At 43.6% G+C, this 16,505-nt stretch overlaps 1 protein-coding gene across 1 annotated transcript; it reads right to left on the bottom strand.

Annotated features, from left to right (window-relative positions):
- Positions 1-6,812: 6,812 nt before the first annotated feature.
- LOC123409927 lies at positions 6,813-7,880 on the bottom strand. The gene has a single exon (XM_045102797.1). The coding sequence runs from the start codon at positions 7,807-7,809 to the stop codon at positions 7,051-7,053; it is 759 nt and encodes a 252-aa protein (XP_044958732.1). The 5' UTR covers positions 7,810-7,880; the 3' UTR covers positions 6,813-7,050.
- Positions 7,881-16,505: the final 8,625 nt, after the last annotated feature.

Raw genomic sequence — 16,505 nt, 5'->3', positions numbered from 1 at the left:
TTTTAGAACATTTCTTGAAATGCATGAACATTTTTTGAATTAGCAAATATTTTTTTCAATTGCACTCAAAAAATAATACACAAACTTTTTTCTCAAAATCATGGACTTTTATTGTTTTCACCAACATTGTTCTCAAAATTATGAACATTTTTCTGAATATGGGAATACTTTTACAAATATCCCGAGCATTTTTTGAATTCACAAACATTTTATGTTTTCTTCAAAATTCTATTTCGAAATTCTCAGTATTATAAGTTGCAAAAGTTTTTCAAAAGTCGATATTATTTAAATTTTAAAAAATGGAACAGAAAATGAAAATTAAAAAATGAGACTAAAAACAGAGGCACGAACTGTTTTTAAGATTTTTACACGGACTTTTGTTTAAAATTATTGGCTTTTTCATTTTACAGACATTTTCAGAAAATTTAAACATTTTTTTGTATATGCAAATTTTTTTCAGAACTCCTCAGTAGTTTTGGAATTCTCAAAAGAAGTATGTTTTTTTAATATTTTATTTCAAAATTCTCAGTTTCTTAAATTTAAGAAAAGTTATTTGAAGTTCTAAATTATTTAAAGTAGAAAAAATGGAACTGAAAAGTAAAATAAAAAAACTAAACTAAAAGAACAGGCGGCCACGCATGGGCCGGCTCAAATAGGTGTGCTGCATCTTTTTGCAATGCCCGGAGCGTAATATTGGAGGTGCCTACATGGGCCGGCCCAGTCCGGAGATTTTCCTGTTTGAAACGTTTTCAATGACTTATAAGTGGCAATTGTGGGTAATTTTCATCAATTTTATGAACAATGTTAATGACGGACGACAGAAGCACTAATTGCTTTATTAATAGGTAAAAATGGAAAATAAATAAAAAGATAAAAACATTGTAAATAAATTGCCGGTTGCAATGACGCACCAACAAGTTAACTCCAATACCATACTTTTCAAGAAGTGCTTATTTTAGGGTCCACGCACGTGCTTGTGTGCCTTCAAATTCAAGCTTCACACAACACCTCCAAAGAAGGAAACATGTAAATCGTGCTAGTCAAATCCAGCCGATGAAGGCAAGATAAAAGGGTTCCATGATTTTGTTGTCTTTATATCTCAATGCGAATTACCATCTATCTCATTGTAGTACGTAGCAAGTTTTTTTCGTAACCACCATACAGGATTGGTGTTCGATGATATTGCAAGAAGAAGAAAATTAATACTCCCTCTAATCCATATTAGTTGCCACTGACTTAGTATATATAACTTCAATACAAAGTTATACTAAGTCAGGGACAAATAATATGGATAGAAAAGAGTAGACTATTTTGGGGAAAAAAACTAGACATAACCCTGAACAACTTACCAGTGACACAACTCTTGCCCACAAATGAGACAACACAAACAAGTACAATACTCAAACGCACGCCACGGAGAGACTGCAGTCCAGTTAGAAGAAAGACGCACCAGTAATTACCTACACGTGGACGGTAGAAAGACATCACATATCACCATTACAGAATTTCTTTCATGCCGCACTACGCAAAGTACACACATTACGAGAGACAATCGACGACGTCGACACAGAAACCTCCAACATGATGGGTCTCGAATGGGACTTATGCGAGGTGTCCACCGCTCGCTGGACGACTCATCACAATATCTGCCAAGTTATTGAGCTCAACGGTCAAGCAGTACCCTCTGGAAAAGAAGGCCTCACAAGTCAATCTCGAAGAAATTATCACCACCAACGAAAGCTAGGTTTTCACATTAATAACAATAATCAACGAAAGCATGGCAGTAACATCAAACCACTACTGAGACAGGGAGCTTAACAATCAGTGGTGTGACTGACATGCGTTTGTTTGTGCCGATCGACGACGACAAGTAGCAGCCAGGGCCAATTATTTCTCCCAAACATCTTTTTCTCTTTGGTGATGGCGACATGCATATGGTGTTGGAGTTGCTTTGTTAGTTTCTATTGCATTTTAGCTTGCTTTCGAGTCTTATCGATCGGTCACTGTATGTATATGCATCAGTGCATGTGGGTCCCTTTCGCCAACGTCCGTGCATCAGCATCAGCATCAGTATCAGTATCAGCATCAAGCTTAAAAGTGCATCATGTACATGGAGTACATTTGTGGTGTACGTGGTAGCGAGCTAGCTACGTGTGCTTGCTTGATCAAAGAAGGCAAGGGCTACCTTTCTTTCTTTAACCGGTGCGGACCAAGTAGGCCAACGTGTTGGAGGCAAATGTTGCTTAGCGATTGGTTTAGCTGGCTCGTTCCCATGACCAGGGCAGCGTCTACCGCCGTAGTGTCCCATTCTTGCTATCAGGGGCATGTTTCCCAAATTTCATGGTTGGCCTAGAGGGGATGATGACCGACCCCCCGAAAAAAATCAATTAGCAACCATGTCATACAAAATTAATTTGAAACTTCACTTACAATTCAAAAAACAAAGTCTTCCTATGAATGCTACTCACTAGGAAAACGCTTCATCCACCTCCCCCCTCCGCTTCGTCCAACCTGAACGACTCGACATTTCCCTTTTGCACCCCTGCCCGAAACCCGCACAATGGACAAGGAGCGGTGGGGCTGAGGATTCACTCGTGTTGGGCCTTGGAGGTTGGTCGCTAGGTGGCGCTCTCGTCAACGACCAGTGGGGCGGCTTCCGGAGCCCCCTCCTCCACCGGGTCTTGGGCCTCCTCCATCGACTCTCCTCCTTTGACGTCATCGTCGGCCTATTTGGGGCGGTAGCAGATCTCTTGCTCTAGTGAGCAACGACCTAAGGCAACGGGTATGACTGTGCAATAGTGATGGCGACATTTTCGATGAGGCATGTGGTCTCTGTTTGGTGAGGTGGTGGTGGTCACGATCATGTATACACGTATGTGTGCAGCATTAGTGGCTTTCTGCGTCCCTACAAGATTGCCATCCGGTCGGGGCACGCGGGTGTTGTTGTGGCCCTACGCTGCTAGGTGCTTGTCACGACGGACCAAGGGGTGTGGATATCTAAATTCGACGACAACAGAAAGTATGTCTTGCCGATCGATTTTGCAGCACGGCAAGGATGCTACAAAGCTGCAGAGCGTACCTAACTGGGATTTTGGCGATGCTAGTGACCTTCCTTCCTTGTAAATATTCATCGTAGCTTTGACGATGCCCTTAACAGTTCAAAGCCATTGTTGCGACTCTTGTCGTGGCTTGTTTGCCTGCTTGTGCGACATGCTCTTCACTTGAGCGGCATTTCACTTCAAGACCCTGTTACACACATAGTTGTTGGGAACTTGGAACGTGGTTGGTGGCATCACATGCCAACTTTTATTTGGTGGCGCTTCTTGACTATCCGGTCTTGAACTCCAGGGTGAAAACCCAAAGCCTAATCCTAGTTGGTTATACCTAGGAATGATGGTGGTCTTGCGTTGCTACCTTGTTGAAGGTATTGCTCGGACTTTTTCAAACTTGATCTTCAGGTTGTAAAACTAGAATTTGGTCTTCGGTGATTGAATCCGATGACAGCGACACTTGAGTGACGTTTTGTCCCAGAGGCATTGCCAGAGGGAAACATTTCTCATTGTCTTTATGATGTCATGAGATTATTGGTGCGGATAGTCGCTATAAGTCATTGTTTTGATTGTTCCAATTTTTTCCTCCGCTAAGGCATAATTTCGGTCTTATATGACTTATATTAAGTTACGGATGGAGTACTAGCGGATACGTAGTTGCTAACTAAAATTGAGCTGTGAATTGGTTCCACTAGCAGTTCAACGGGATCAGTCAGCTAGCTAGCCGCCAGTCGGTGGAGGCGCTTTGCTGCTTTAGTGGCCGGTGATTGGTCCCAATCCAAAACCCCAATGCAGCCCATCAGGATCGCCCGCAACTGCCAAGAGGAAAAAGGCGAGTCCCACAAGGGGACACGCCTAGCGCTCTAGCTTAGCCACACCAAGATCGATCAGCCTCTCGGCCTCGTGTAGCAACAGTTCCTTCATGCCTTACTCGCTAAGCAATAGCCAATAGGGGAGTACGTAGTAGCCACCTGATCAGCCTGGCGAGGAGCTGCTTGCTGGGTTTGGTGTCGAGTTGCTGTTGTTTTGCGTCGTAGAGTGTGATCGATTGGCTTTGCCAGCGTGCGTACGTACGTGTGTGCACGGAATTAGCTAGAAAGGTGATCTCGTTTCTGTGTCCTCCAAAGGCATTTTTGTGTGGACTGTACTCTGCGGTACGTTAGTACCACGGTACTCGTTGTTTGTTGCTTCCAGCTACGTGATCGCGTCTAATTAGACTTTTTTTTAGAAAAAGAGGATAATCTTCGACCTCTGCATCCAGCGATGCATACATCCATCTCGCGTCTAATTAGATGCCACAGTTTCTTAAGTGTATGTCTGGTTTTTGTGGTTGTCACAGCTTAACACTCGTTATTCTGCTTACTACCAATGTGTCCTAGACAAGATTATTTGGTACAAACTACAAGTTCAGCACATTATTTCCGAGTTGAGAAAGTTTGGATGCCGTGTCGAGTGTTTCAAAATTTAACTAGGAAATTTTGAAATCTTCGAGCCATAAGTCCGATTGGATCATCGCCTCAAGAGTTTCGCATGTTAGAAGGCCTTACCTAATTGGATTCTTGAGTTGGGAGTTCATATTTATGCACCCAGTGCTTGAATCCTCACTCTCATCGGCATCACAACCATCACACTCGCGCACCCTATACAGAAGAACAGACTGTTGGAATTTCTAGATTAACAGATCACCGCATGCACTTCGCGATGGTAAATTGCCTCTCTGATTTAAAGTAAATTATGCCTTAGTGAGGCACACAAGGCATCAAACCAGAGGTATACTTTCTGGGCTAGGGTATATATGACCACCCAACCACATGTTAATTCTTCTAAAATAAAATTTTCACCTATGCTTTTTTGTAAATTATATCTTTAAGGTATTGGTAAGTTTTTATACCCATTATGCCAAAGAACCATCGATAATTGAAAGGTATTGCACCAGGACTACATACTCTTGGGTGATAATTTTTCAAATGTCAAAACATGAAGGGGAAATTTAATATCAATATGTATGAGGATCTTATGTCCATTACCAATATAGAAATTATGTGTAGGGATATATGGGGACGTTTCTTGTCTTAACCAGCAAACATCTTTAACTAGATGATACCCGACGCGTTGCCGTGGGAAATGTTTGCAATACATTTCATGAGATTTGGCTGTATGAACATGAATGTTTGAATTAATATTCAAACTAAAAATAAAAATACATAAAATTTTGTATTACTAGAAAAGATTTATTGGATATAGGTATCATACTATAATTAAAACATTTGTGTCTTTCTGGTGCATGGTTACATGTTGAGGTGGAAATGTTTAATTAATATGAGTATAGCATAATAAAATAAAAACATTTTAATCTTTTTACATGCATGGTTGCATGTTGAGGTGTGTCTTTTCTCATACGTTAATGCATGTTCAGGTGGCATAGTTGCATGTTAAGATAAATATGTTAGTGGGGATCAACTACTTACTTATATGTGTGAGATTCAATTTTGTGGACAAAGTTTAGACAATCCTTTAACCATTATCATTATTATTGTCTACTATTTAATGATACTTATAAACTCTTAAGTACTCCCAAATTTCAGTTTATATACCTCAGTGTGTTTTGCTTTTCATGTCCTTGTTCATGAGCCGTGTCTACACAATTCAAACAACAACTTTATATAATGGTGAATTGTGTGCTTCTGATATTTTTGGTTTAAGATATATAAATATTTCTTGAGGAGCATGCATGACTACATGTTTTTAACATCTCCCACCATTTTAACGGATGTCATCAGTGCAAAACTTTTTACAGATAAAATAACCACTCTAAATTTCAATAAAATTGCTTATGGTTTATTTTTTTTATCTCAATGTTAGTTGAACGAACTTTCATGTTTACTACAGTCTTGAGAAAATTGCCATTTTTGCGCCCCATGCAAGTTCTAGTGCTTAAATTTTGATACATGGTATTTATGTTTTTGCCAGGCTGCAATAATAATATTTTTGCCCGTGGACTTTATAGGCTTACAGATGAGTAGAACAGATTGCATGTAAACAATTTGATATTTATTTGATCTTTTGGATGAACCACCTTATTTTCATGCTAAGGTTATAATCATACATTGGGCAAAAGTTTTTGAGGAGAGGACTTACTAAACAAAAGAAAGAAAGAAAAATAGACCGATCGGTAATAATCGGTTTTTAACTGAAACAACTCAATTGCGCACGGTTAATCATCTAGTTGTAGATGCTTCCATGTATGGTATTAACTCAGCCATACGGTGTACTGTAAGAGCGTGTTTAGTTGTGTTGTGGATTCTGAAAAAACTTTTGTGAGCTGTGAGATATGAGAAAGCTGTTGTGAGGGCTCGGTCTTAATTAGGAAGCTGACATTTATCAGTCTCACTGGAAGCTAAGCAGTGTACTATACTGGTCCAACACAATTAACTGAGATTGAGATATCAGATATCCTCCGATGTTTGACAGGTCGATCAATTCTCCAGAACCAATACGCGAATCCTCTGTCGCGAAAGACAAGACGAAACAACTGACGAAATTCGGGAAATTTGCTCTCTACTACTGTCGCTGTGTTGTGGTACTGGCACCAAGGACCAAGGTATGACAACAAAATCAGCTACAAACATTCTGACTGAAGCACTGAGCCATCCTTGTTTGAATTCTATCAACCACAAAGCACAAAGCCACAAGCTCGATAGGCAAGTCTTGTTACCTACTTGTAGTCGTGAACTAGTAATATACATGCATGGATCTAGCTGATTAAACACGAAAAATCTCACAGCTCCAAGAAACTTATTAGAGTAGTACTGCAATTAAGCTCTCTACGTACAAACATGCTTGATCTATGCACAAGATCACAAACATATACGTACTGGAGCCAGAGTAGGTTCACACTTCACACTTGGAACAAATTACTGTAAAACACATGCATGCGCGCGGGAAGTAGCTAACACCTATATGGACGCTTTGGTCGGCACGTAGGCAGGCAGCTAAGCTCCTAGTACGCGACGCCGGCAGCCGGACCCGCGTAGCCGTACTCCGGGGTGGCGGCGGCGAGGTTCTGCTGCCTGCGCAGCTGGTCGTAGAACTTCTTGATGAACTCGTCGGCCTCCCGGTCCACCAGCCCGCCCTCCAGATCCGCCGCGTCGTCCCTCAGCGGGAACGGCGAGTCGGTGATCCGCAGCTGCCTCACCGGCGCCGGGCTGCGGCCGAAGCTCGACCACAGCGCGGGGGACGGCGTCGCCAGCACTGCGAGGGCCGCCGCACCGCCGTCGCCGACGACCTCGTTCAGCAGCTGCTCGTCGTTGAGGACCTCGAAGACCTTGGCAATGTCGGCCGCGTCGTAGTTGTACCATCCTGGCTCCGCGCCGTTGGCGCCGCGGTGCGTGCGGCGGTTGTTGTTGCGGCGGCGACGCTTGGTGGGGATGAGTTGGATGGATGGGTAGGACGGGGTGTTGCTGCAGCTGAACTCCACCTCGCGGCCGGCGCCGCGCGTGTCGTAGGCGAGCGCGGGGTCGAGGGCGCGGCGCGACAGCGACGTCGGCGGCGGCGCCTCCGCTGCTGACCTGGACGCGGCCTGGTCGTGGTGCCCGTTGGCGCTCATGAGCCTGCTGAGGGCCTTGCCGGCGATCTTGCCGCGGTGGAGGAGGAGCTGGAGATCCATGGACAGCTTCCGCTTGGACATGCCCTTGCGGAGCATGAACAGCACGGCGCGCACCACGTGCCATAGCCTCCGCGGCGCCATGCTCGGCTCCATCGCTGTCTGTGTGGAGGACTGAGGAGTGAGAGAGACTCTTTCGTTGGGAATGCTTTGGTGGTGTTGGGTTTTAGCACGGGGTGAGGAGGGTGGAGTGGAGGGGGTATTTAAAGGGGGTAATAATGGAACAGAAATGGCTAATGGGGTTTATTTTACGATATTTTAATCGCTGGTGGGAGCTTCGTGTCTGCAATTGCTTTTGGCTGTGCAAGAACGGGTCACTTGGATTCCTCACTCTCTCCTCTCAAAACATAGTCACGAGCATCTATAACTAGACGTCTAGACCCTACCCATAGCCATTTTAGAGCAACTCTAGAAGACCCGCACCCCGTCGACCCGTAAAACGCGTTTGCAGTTCGCGCAAAACAGTTTTTGCGGGCTGACACAGATGCAGACCTTCCAAACGGATCCGTAAAAAAGTATATTCGCGGAACATATTTTTTTACGGACCAGCTTTGCGGGTCTGCATTTTAAGTCGCTGCATCCCGCATATCATCAACTCGTAAATATCAAATACAACATAATTAAACAATCGGAAACAAATTGAATTATTGAAATCAAATATAATACAATAATCATCCGGATTATAAATAATTATTCAAATAACCGTAGCAAACTTAAATAATGCAATACAAAACTTGTCATGAATACAAAAATAAGTCACTGTCCAGCCCTTTGCCAATGGTGCTCAATGAGATCTTCCTGAAGTTGAAAGTGGGTGTCTGCATTTTCAATCTTCTTGTATGTCTGAAAAAAAGCTCTAATGCGGTTTGGGTCTCTAGCTGGTTTGACACGGCTACCCACATTATCGTAAAAGAATTCTAAGTTCAATCCTCTCTCATCTTCAAGAATCATATTGTGCAGGATAACACAACATGTCATGATGTTCTTCAAGGTTTTCTTATCCCACAACATGTCATGATGTTCTTCAAGGTTTTCTTATCCCAAAAACGAGTAGGACCACGGACAATGGCAAACCTAGATTGCAAAACACCGAATGCTCTTTCAATGTCTTTGTGGGCTGCCTCTTGTACCCTTGCAAATTCACATTGTTTTTTGTTTTGGGTTCTTTGATGCTCTTGACAAATGTGCACCAAGGAGGGTATATACCATCTGCAAGATAGTACCCCTTTGTGTATTCATGACCATTGATAGTATAGTTGCAAGCAGGAGCATCACCACTAGCAAGCCTAGCAAACAAATGAGACCGTTGCAACACATTGATATCATTGAGAGTGCCTGGCATACCAAAAAAGCAATGCCAAATCCATAAATCCTCGGATGCTACGACCTCTAGCACAATTGTTGCATCACGAGACTTGCCACAATACATTCTTTGCCAAGCCTTGGGGCAATTTTTCCAATTCCAATGCATACAATCAATGCTACCTAGCATGCCAGGCCAACCTCTTCTCTCATTAGATGCCATCAATTTCTTTGTGTCATCTTCATTGGGTGCCCGAAGATACTCATGACCGAAGACACGGATAATCACTTTCGCAAATCTATGCACAAACTCAATTGTGCTATCTTCACCAATGCAAAGATACTCATCGGCATAGTCAGCCGAAACGCCATATGCAATCACCCGCATAGCTGCGGAGATTTTTTGATATGCACTAAATCCCTTTAAGCCCGCAGCATTCCTTCTTTGGGTAAAATACCGGCAATTTGCCTCGCAAGCTTGAACATGTTTCACAAATAGGGATCGGCGCATTCGGTACCTTCTCCGAAAGAGGTGCGGAGGATATGTAGGATTCTCCACGAAATAGTCTTGGATCAACATCTCGTTCCCAAGATGACGATTCCGAGGAATGCACAAACGCCCGACAGTCGATCCTCGCCTCCTCTTCCGGTGCTCGTCTTCATGCTCCTTCACGGCAAGCGCCATGACTAATGTTTGCTGTAGAAAGTTCGCAATCATGGTTGATCTGAGTCGTCCGAATCGGATAGTAAGAACTTCTCGCACGGGGTCAACTCCATCTTCTCGCACAGCTCGCAAAAATCACAAAAAGGGACTAACCTGTGGCGGGTGATCCTGGGCGGCGACGAGGGGGTGCGCTCGACGATGGTCGATCCCCAACGGCGGCGGCGGGGGCGGCTCTTCTCGTCGGATCCGGAGGGGCGGTGCAGCCGCTCGCATGCAAATATGGCCGGAATCACCGACGGCGGGCGGGCGGAAGCAAGGGCGGGCGACGGCGGAAGGAGGGGGAAAAGAGCGCTGTCTGAAATGTCCCTCCCGCCAACTGCTTCTCTGTGATGCAGGGCACCGCATCCGCAAGGGGGAAACCCGCGTTTTCTCGGGTTGGGGTCGGGAATTTGCCGCGGCCCCCAAAATTTTTTGCACGCCGGGGCAAGATGCGGGGTCTGGTCGGGCAGGCTTTTAGGCCCGTACTCGCATTTTGACGGTTATTTTGCGGGTCGGGGGCGGATGCGGGGTCTGCTAGAGTTGCTCTTAAGATGGTTTGGTAGAGTGTATGAAGGATGCATGAGTTAAAATTTTCCTTCTCAATTCATTTTTAATGTTTGGTAGTCTGCATGAGGCTTACTCAGCATGCACGAACTCAGCCCAAATACCCTTTTAGCATGTACGATGAAAGAACACTTAATCAACCGTTCGCTTGTGAGCATGCATGAACGAAGCGAGCGATAATGTGTTTTGAAAAATGAATAGAATTTCTAAAAAATAATTTAATTCTCAAAATACATTCAGAATACCAAAAATTGTCCATATTTTCCAATTTAAAAAAAATCCAATATTTCAAAATTTGTCGAGAATTTAATTTTTTGTTTAAATTTTCAAAAAGTACATAATTTCAAATTTTATTTAGATTTTTAAAAAATGTTTATAATTTTTTAATTTTAAATTAAAAAATCAGAATTTCAAAAAATTTAAAAAAATAAGAAAGATCAAATTTTCAGAATTTAAAAAATGAATAATGTTATTTACCATGTTTCAAAAAATTGTTCATATTTTTAAAATGATTTTTTCACTTATTTAAAAATATCCTTGTTACACTATCGACCAACATGTCTAAACACATGCAAGCTGCCAAACAGAGTCTTAATTTAACATGTCTCAGCACATACACCACTACCAAACAATAGCAAGTGCATGTACTTAGGTGTTTTCATTCAGCATGTATCAGAGGAGAACAACCATGCTAAGTTGGAAATGCTACCGAACATACCCTTAAAGGCCTGGGCGGGCTGTCCGGTCAATTTTCGGACAAAAAATTACCATCCAATCAAACGCCTCATATTCGGTGCAAACGTTCGGATTGATTGACAACCCTCATATTCAGTTCATATGTGACGCGGATATGGGACGGGCGGACATGCCCTAAAACGCTCATCAAGCCGGATCCGGCCCACTATGGCCCACTCGATTCCACATAAATTGACCTCGTATCCGCACTCCGGAGGAAACCCTAGCCGCGTTCCACTTCATTCCACTCTGGCCCCCCACAAGCTTCCGTCCGACGATCTCACCTCTTTTCCGGCAAGCTGGACAACGGATCAGAGTCCCACATGTCATCATCGCACCCCAAAAGATCAATGGACCACAATTTTTTCTCGAAAACCTATCGAGTGGTTGTGTATAATTATTATCATCCGACGGATCTTAAAGCCGACATGGCCAGTATTTTGATTAGAGATTTCAATCTTATATTATTTTCAAAATCAAAGTAATCTTAGTAATACATTAATCTTAGTGTATCTTTATTCTTTTATTGGCCAAACTTTGGGCTAATAATTGAGCGATCTTCGTCCCCCTTATGTCGATGTCTCGTTGTCATTGCCACCCCCACAACCTTGTGACATTGCACAACACCAGGATCTAGGTACCAGCACTAGTAGAAAACAGGGCATCATTCCCGGTTCCTAAGGGCCTTTAGTCCCGGTTCAGCAACCGGGACTAATGCTATGATCTCGCGAAAACCAAATCCTTGTTTTCTACTAGTGCAGGCTTCATAATAGCCATTCTAACCATGTTTTGTCCCGTCATAGCCACCAACTCAACACCCTACCATCTATGGAATCCACCTATTTCATTTTCTCTAACGAGTTGGCACACAAAGACATCTATTTTAGGTACAATGGATATGTTCTAGGGTCTTGTCACTAGTAGAAAAGAGAGCTTTGGTAGAGGTCCTGAAATCCTATTAGTCCGGGTTGACATACGAACCGAGACCTATGGTGACATTGGTGTTGGAAATATTCCCTAGAGGCAATGATTAATAGTTATTATTAAATTTCCTGTTTAAAGATAATCATTTATTATCCATGCTATAATTGTATTGAATGAAAACATAGATATATGTGTGGATACATAGACAAAACAATGTCCCTAGCAAGCCGTAGTTGGCTAGCCAGTTGATCAAGGATAGTCAAGGTTTTCTGACTATGTGCAAAGTGTTGTTGCTTGATAACTGGATCGCATCATTAGGAGAATCATAGGATGGACTAGACCCAAACTATGAACATAGCATATTGATCGTGTCGTTTTATTGCTATAGTTTTCTACGTGTCAAGTATTTGTCCCTATGACCATGAGATCATATAACTCACACCGTAGGAATTCCTTGTGTGCATCAAACGTCACAACGTAACTGGGTGACTATAAAGGTGCTCTACAGGTATCTCCGAAGGTGTCCGTTGAGTTAGTATGGATCAAGACTGGGATTTGTCACTCCGTGTGACGGAGAGGTATCTCGGGGCCCACTCGGTAATACAACATCACACACAAGCCTTGCAAGCAATGTGACTAAGTGTGAGTCACGTGATCTTGTATTACAGAACGAGTAAAGAGACTTGCCGGTAACGAGATTGAAATAGGTATGCGGATACCGACGATCGAATCTCGGGCAAGTAACATACCGAAGGACAAAGGAAATGACATACATGATTATATGAATCCTTGACATTGAGGTTCAACCGAGAAGATCTTCGAAGAATATGTAGGATACAATATGGGCATCCAGGTCCCACTATTGGATATTGACCGAGGAGTGCCTCGGGGCATGTCTACATAGTTCTCGAACCCGCAGGATCTGCACACTTAAGGTTCGGCGATGTTTTAGTATAGTTGAGTTATATGTGTGGTTACCGATTGTTGTTCGGAGTCCCGGATGAGATCACGGACGTCACGAGGGTTTCCAGTATGGTCCGGAGATGAAGATTGATATATAGGATGACTTCATTTGGTTACCAGAAGGTTTTCGGGCATTACCGGGATTGTACCGGGAGTGACGAATGGGTTCCGGATGTTCATCGGGAGGGGGGCAACCCTCCCTGGGGAATCCCAAAGGCCCTAGGGGTGGTGCACCAGCCCTTAGTGGGCTGGTGGGACATCCCAAGAGGGTCTATGCGCCAAGGATAGAAAAACCAAAGAAAAAAAAGAAAGGTGGGAAGGAAGAGAAGGACTCCACTTTCCAATCCTAGTTGGACTAGGATTGGAGTAGGACTCCTCCTCCTCCGTAGCCGGCGCACCCTTAAGGGCTTGGCCCTCAAGGAAAGACTCCTCCCCTTCCCTCCTATATATAGTGGTGATTTAGGGCTGATTTGAGACAACTTTTGACACGTGCAACGCAGATCTAGACACCATAGTTTTACCTCTAGACCGTATTTCTGCGGAGCTCGGGCAGAGCCCTGCACGAGTAGATCCTTCACCACCACCGGAGCACCGTCACACTGCCGGAGAACTCATCTACTTCTCCGTCTTGCTTGCTAGATCAAGAAGGCCGAGATCATCGTCGAGCTGTACGTGTGCTGAACGCGGAGGTGCCGTCCGTTCGGCACTAGATCGGAGCGAATCGTGGGACGGATCGCGGGACGGTATGTGGGACGGTTCGCGGGGCGGATCGAGGGATGTGAGGACGTTCCACTACATCAACCGCGTTTCTTTACGCTTCCTGCTGTGCGATCTACAAGGATACGTAGATCCAAACTCCTCTCATAGATGGACATCACCATGATAGGTCTTCGTGCGCGTAGGGAATTTTTTGTTTCCCATGCGACGTTCCCCAACAGTGGCATCATGAGCTAGGTTCACGCGTAGATGTAATATCGAGTAGAACACAAAGGGTTTTGTGGACGGTGATGTTTGATTTGCTGCCCTCTTTAGTCTTTTCTCAATTCGGCGGTATTGTTGGATTGAAGCGGCCTAGACCGACATAGTTCGTATGCTTACGAAAGACTGGTTTCATCGCTTGACATGCAACCTCAGTATATAAAGATGACTGGCGGGTGTCGGTTTCTTCAACTTTAGTTGAACTGGTTTTGACCAAGGCGGTCCTTGGAGAGTTTAAATAGCAATTTGCACATCTCCGTTGTGGTTTTTGCGTAAGTAAGACGCGATCTACTAGATACCCATAGCAGCCACGTAAAACATGCAACAACAATTAGAGGACGTCTAACTTGTTTTTGCAGGGTATGCTTGTGATATGATATGGACAATGACGTGATGTGATATATTGGATGTATGAGATGATCATGTTGTAATAGTTAATATTGACTTGCACGTCGATGGTACGACAACCGACAGGAGCCATAGGGTTGTCTTTATACTAACGTTTGTGTTTGTAGATGCGTTTACTATATTGCTAGGACGTAGCTTTAGTAGTAATAGCATAAGTAGCACGACAACCCCGATGGCGACACGTTGATGGAGGTCATGATGATGGAGATCATGGTGTGGCGCCGGTGACAAGAAGATCGTGTCGGTTCTTTGGTGATGGAGATCAAGAAGCACAAGATGATGGCCATATCATGTCACTTATGAATTGCATGTGATGTTAATCCTTTTATGCACCTAATTTTGCTTAGAACGACGGTAGCATTATGAGGTGATCTCTCACTAAAATTTCAAGACGAAATTGTGTTCTCCCCGACTGTGCACCGTTGCTACAGTTCGTCGTTTCGAGACACCACGTGATGATCGGTTGTGATAGAGTCAACGTTCACATACAACGGGTGCAAAACAGTTGCACACGCGGAACACTCGAGTTAAGCTTGATGAGCCTAGCATGTACAAACATGGCCTCGGAACACATGAGACCGAAAGGTCGAGCATGAATCGTATAGTTGATATGATTAGCATAGAGATGCTTACCACTGAAACTATCCTCAACTCACGTGATGATCGGACTTGAGTTAGTGAACTTGGATCATGTACGACTCAAATGACTAGAGATATGTACTTTTTGAGTGGGAGTTTAGTAAGTAACTTGATTAGTTAAACTCTAATTATCTTGAACATAGTCTAAGTCCACTTTTAAAATATTTGTGTTGTGGATCAATGGCTCACGCAATAGTCACCCTGAATTTTAATACGTTCCTAGAGAAAGCTAAGTTGAAAGATGATGGAAGCAACTTTGTAGACTGGGCTCGTAATCTTAAGTTGCTCCTGCAAGCTGGGAAGAAGGATTATGTCCTTAATGCTGCGCTAGGAGATGAACCACCCGCCGTGGCTGACCAAGATGCTAAGAACGCTTGGTTAGCACGCAAGGAGGAATACTCAGTAGTTCAATGTGTAGTCTTGTATGGCTTAGAACCGGGACTTCAACATCGCTTTGAGCATCATGGAGCATTTCAGTTGTTCCAGGAGTTGAAGTTTATCTTTCAGAAGAACGCCTAGATCGAGAGGTATGAGACCTCCGAATTCTATGCTTGCAAGATGGAGGAGAATTCGTTTGTCAGTGAACATGTGCTCAAAATGTCTGGGTACTCAAACCGTTTAGATGAGCTGGAGATTGAACTCCCGCAAGAGGCTATCACTGACAGAATTCTTCAATCACTGCCACCAAGCTACAAGAGCTTTGTGTTGAACTATAACATGCAAGGGATGAACAAGTCACCCGGCGAGTTATTCGCGATGCTGAAAGTCGCAGAGTCAGAACTCCGTAAAGAGCATCAAGTGTTGATGGTGAATAAGACCACTAGTTTCAAGAGAAACGACAAATGAAAGAAGGATAATTCAAAGAAGAGCGGCAAGCCTGTTGCCAATCCGACGAAGAAACCCAAAGGTGGACCTAAGCCTGAAATGGAGTGTTATTATTGCAAGGGTCTGGGTCACTCGAAGCGCAACTGCCCCAAGTATGTGGCTGATAAGAAGGCGGCCAAGGAAAAAATAAGGTATATTCGATATACATGTTTTTGATGTGTACTTAACCAGCTCTCGTAGTAGTGCCTGGGTATTCGATACCGGTTCTGTTGCTCATATTTGCAACTCGAAACAGGAACCGCGGAATAAGCGAAGGCTGGCGAAGGATGAAGTGATGATTCGCATGGGAAATGGTTCCAAGGTTGATGCAATCACCTTCGGCACAGTTTCACTTCAGTTACCATCAGGATTAGTTATGAACTTAAATAATTGTTATTTAGTGCATGCGTTAAGCATGAACATTATAGGTGGATCTTGTTTATTGCGAGACGGTTACTCGTTTAAGTCAGAGAATAATGGTTGTTCTATTTCTATGAGTAATATCTTTTATGGTCATGCACCCAATGTGAGAGGATTGTTCATATTGAATCCTGATAGCGATAATACACATATACATAACATTGAGACCAAAAGAGTTAGAGTTAACAATGATAGCGCCATGTTTTTATGGCACTGCCGCTTAGGTCATATTGGTGTAAAGCGCATGAAGAAACTCCATACCGTTGGAATTTTGGAGTCACTTGAGTTTGAT

This window comes from Hordeum vulgare, chromosome 7H, assembly GCF_904849725.1.
Source record: "Hordeum vulgare subsp. vulgare chromosome 7H, MorexV3_pseudomolecules_assembly, whole genome shotgun sequence".
Classification (NCBI taxonomy): Eukaryota; Viridiplantae; Streptophyta; class Magnoliopsida; order Poales; family Poaceae; genus Hordeum; species Hordeum vulgare.
Note: the sequence above shows the minus strand (reverse complement) of the source record. Positions and strands in the feature narration are given on the sequence as shown.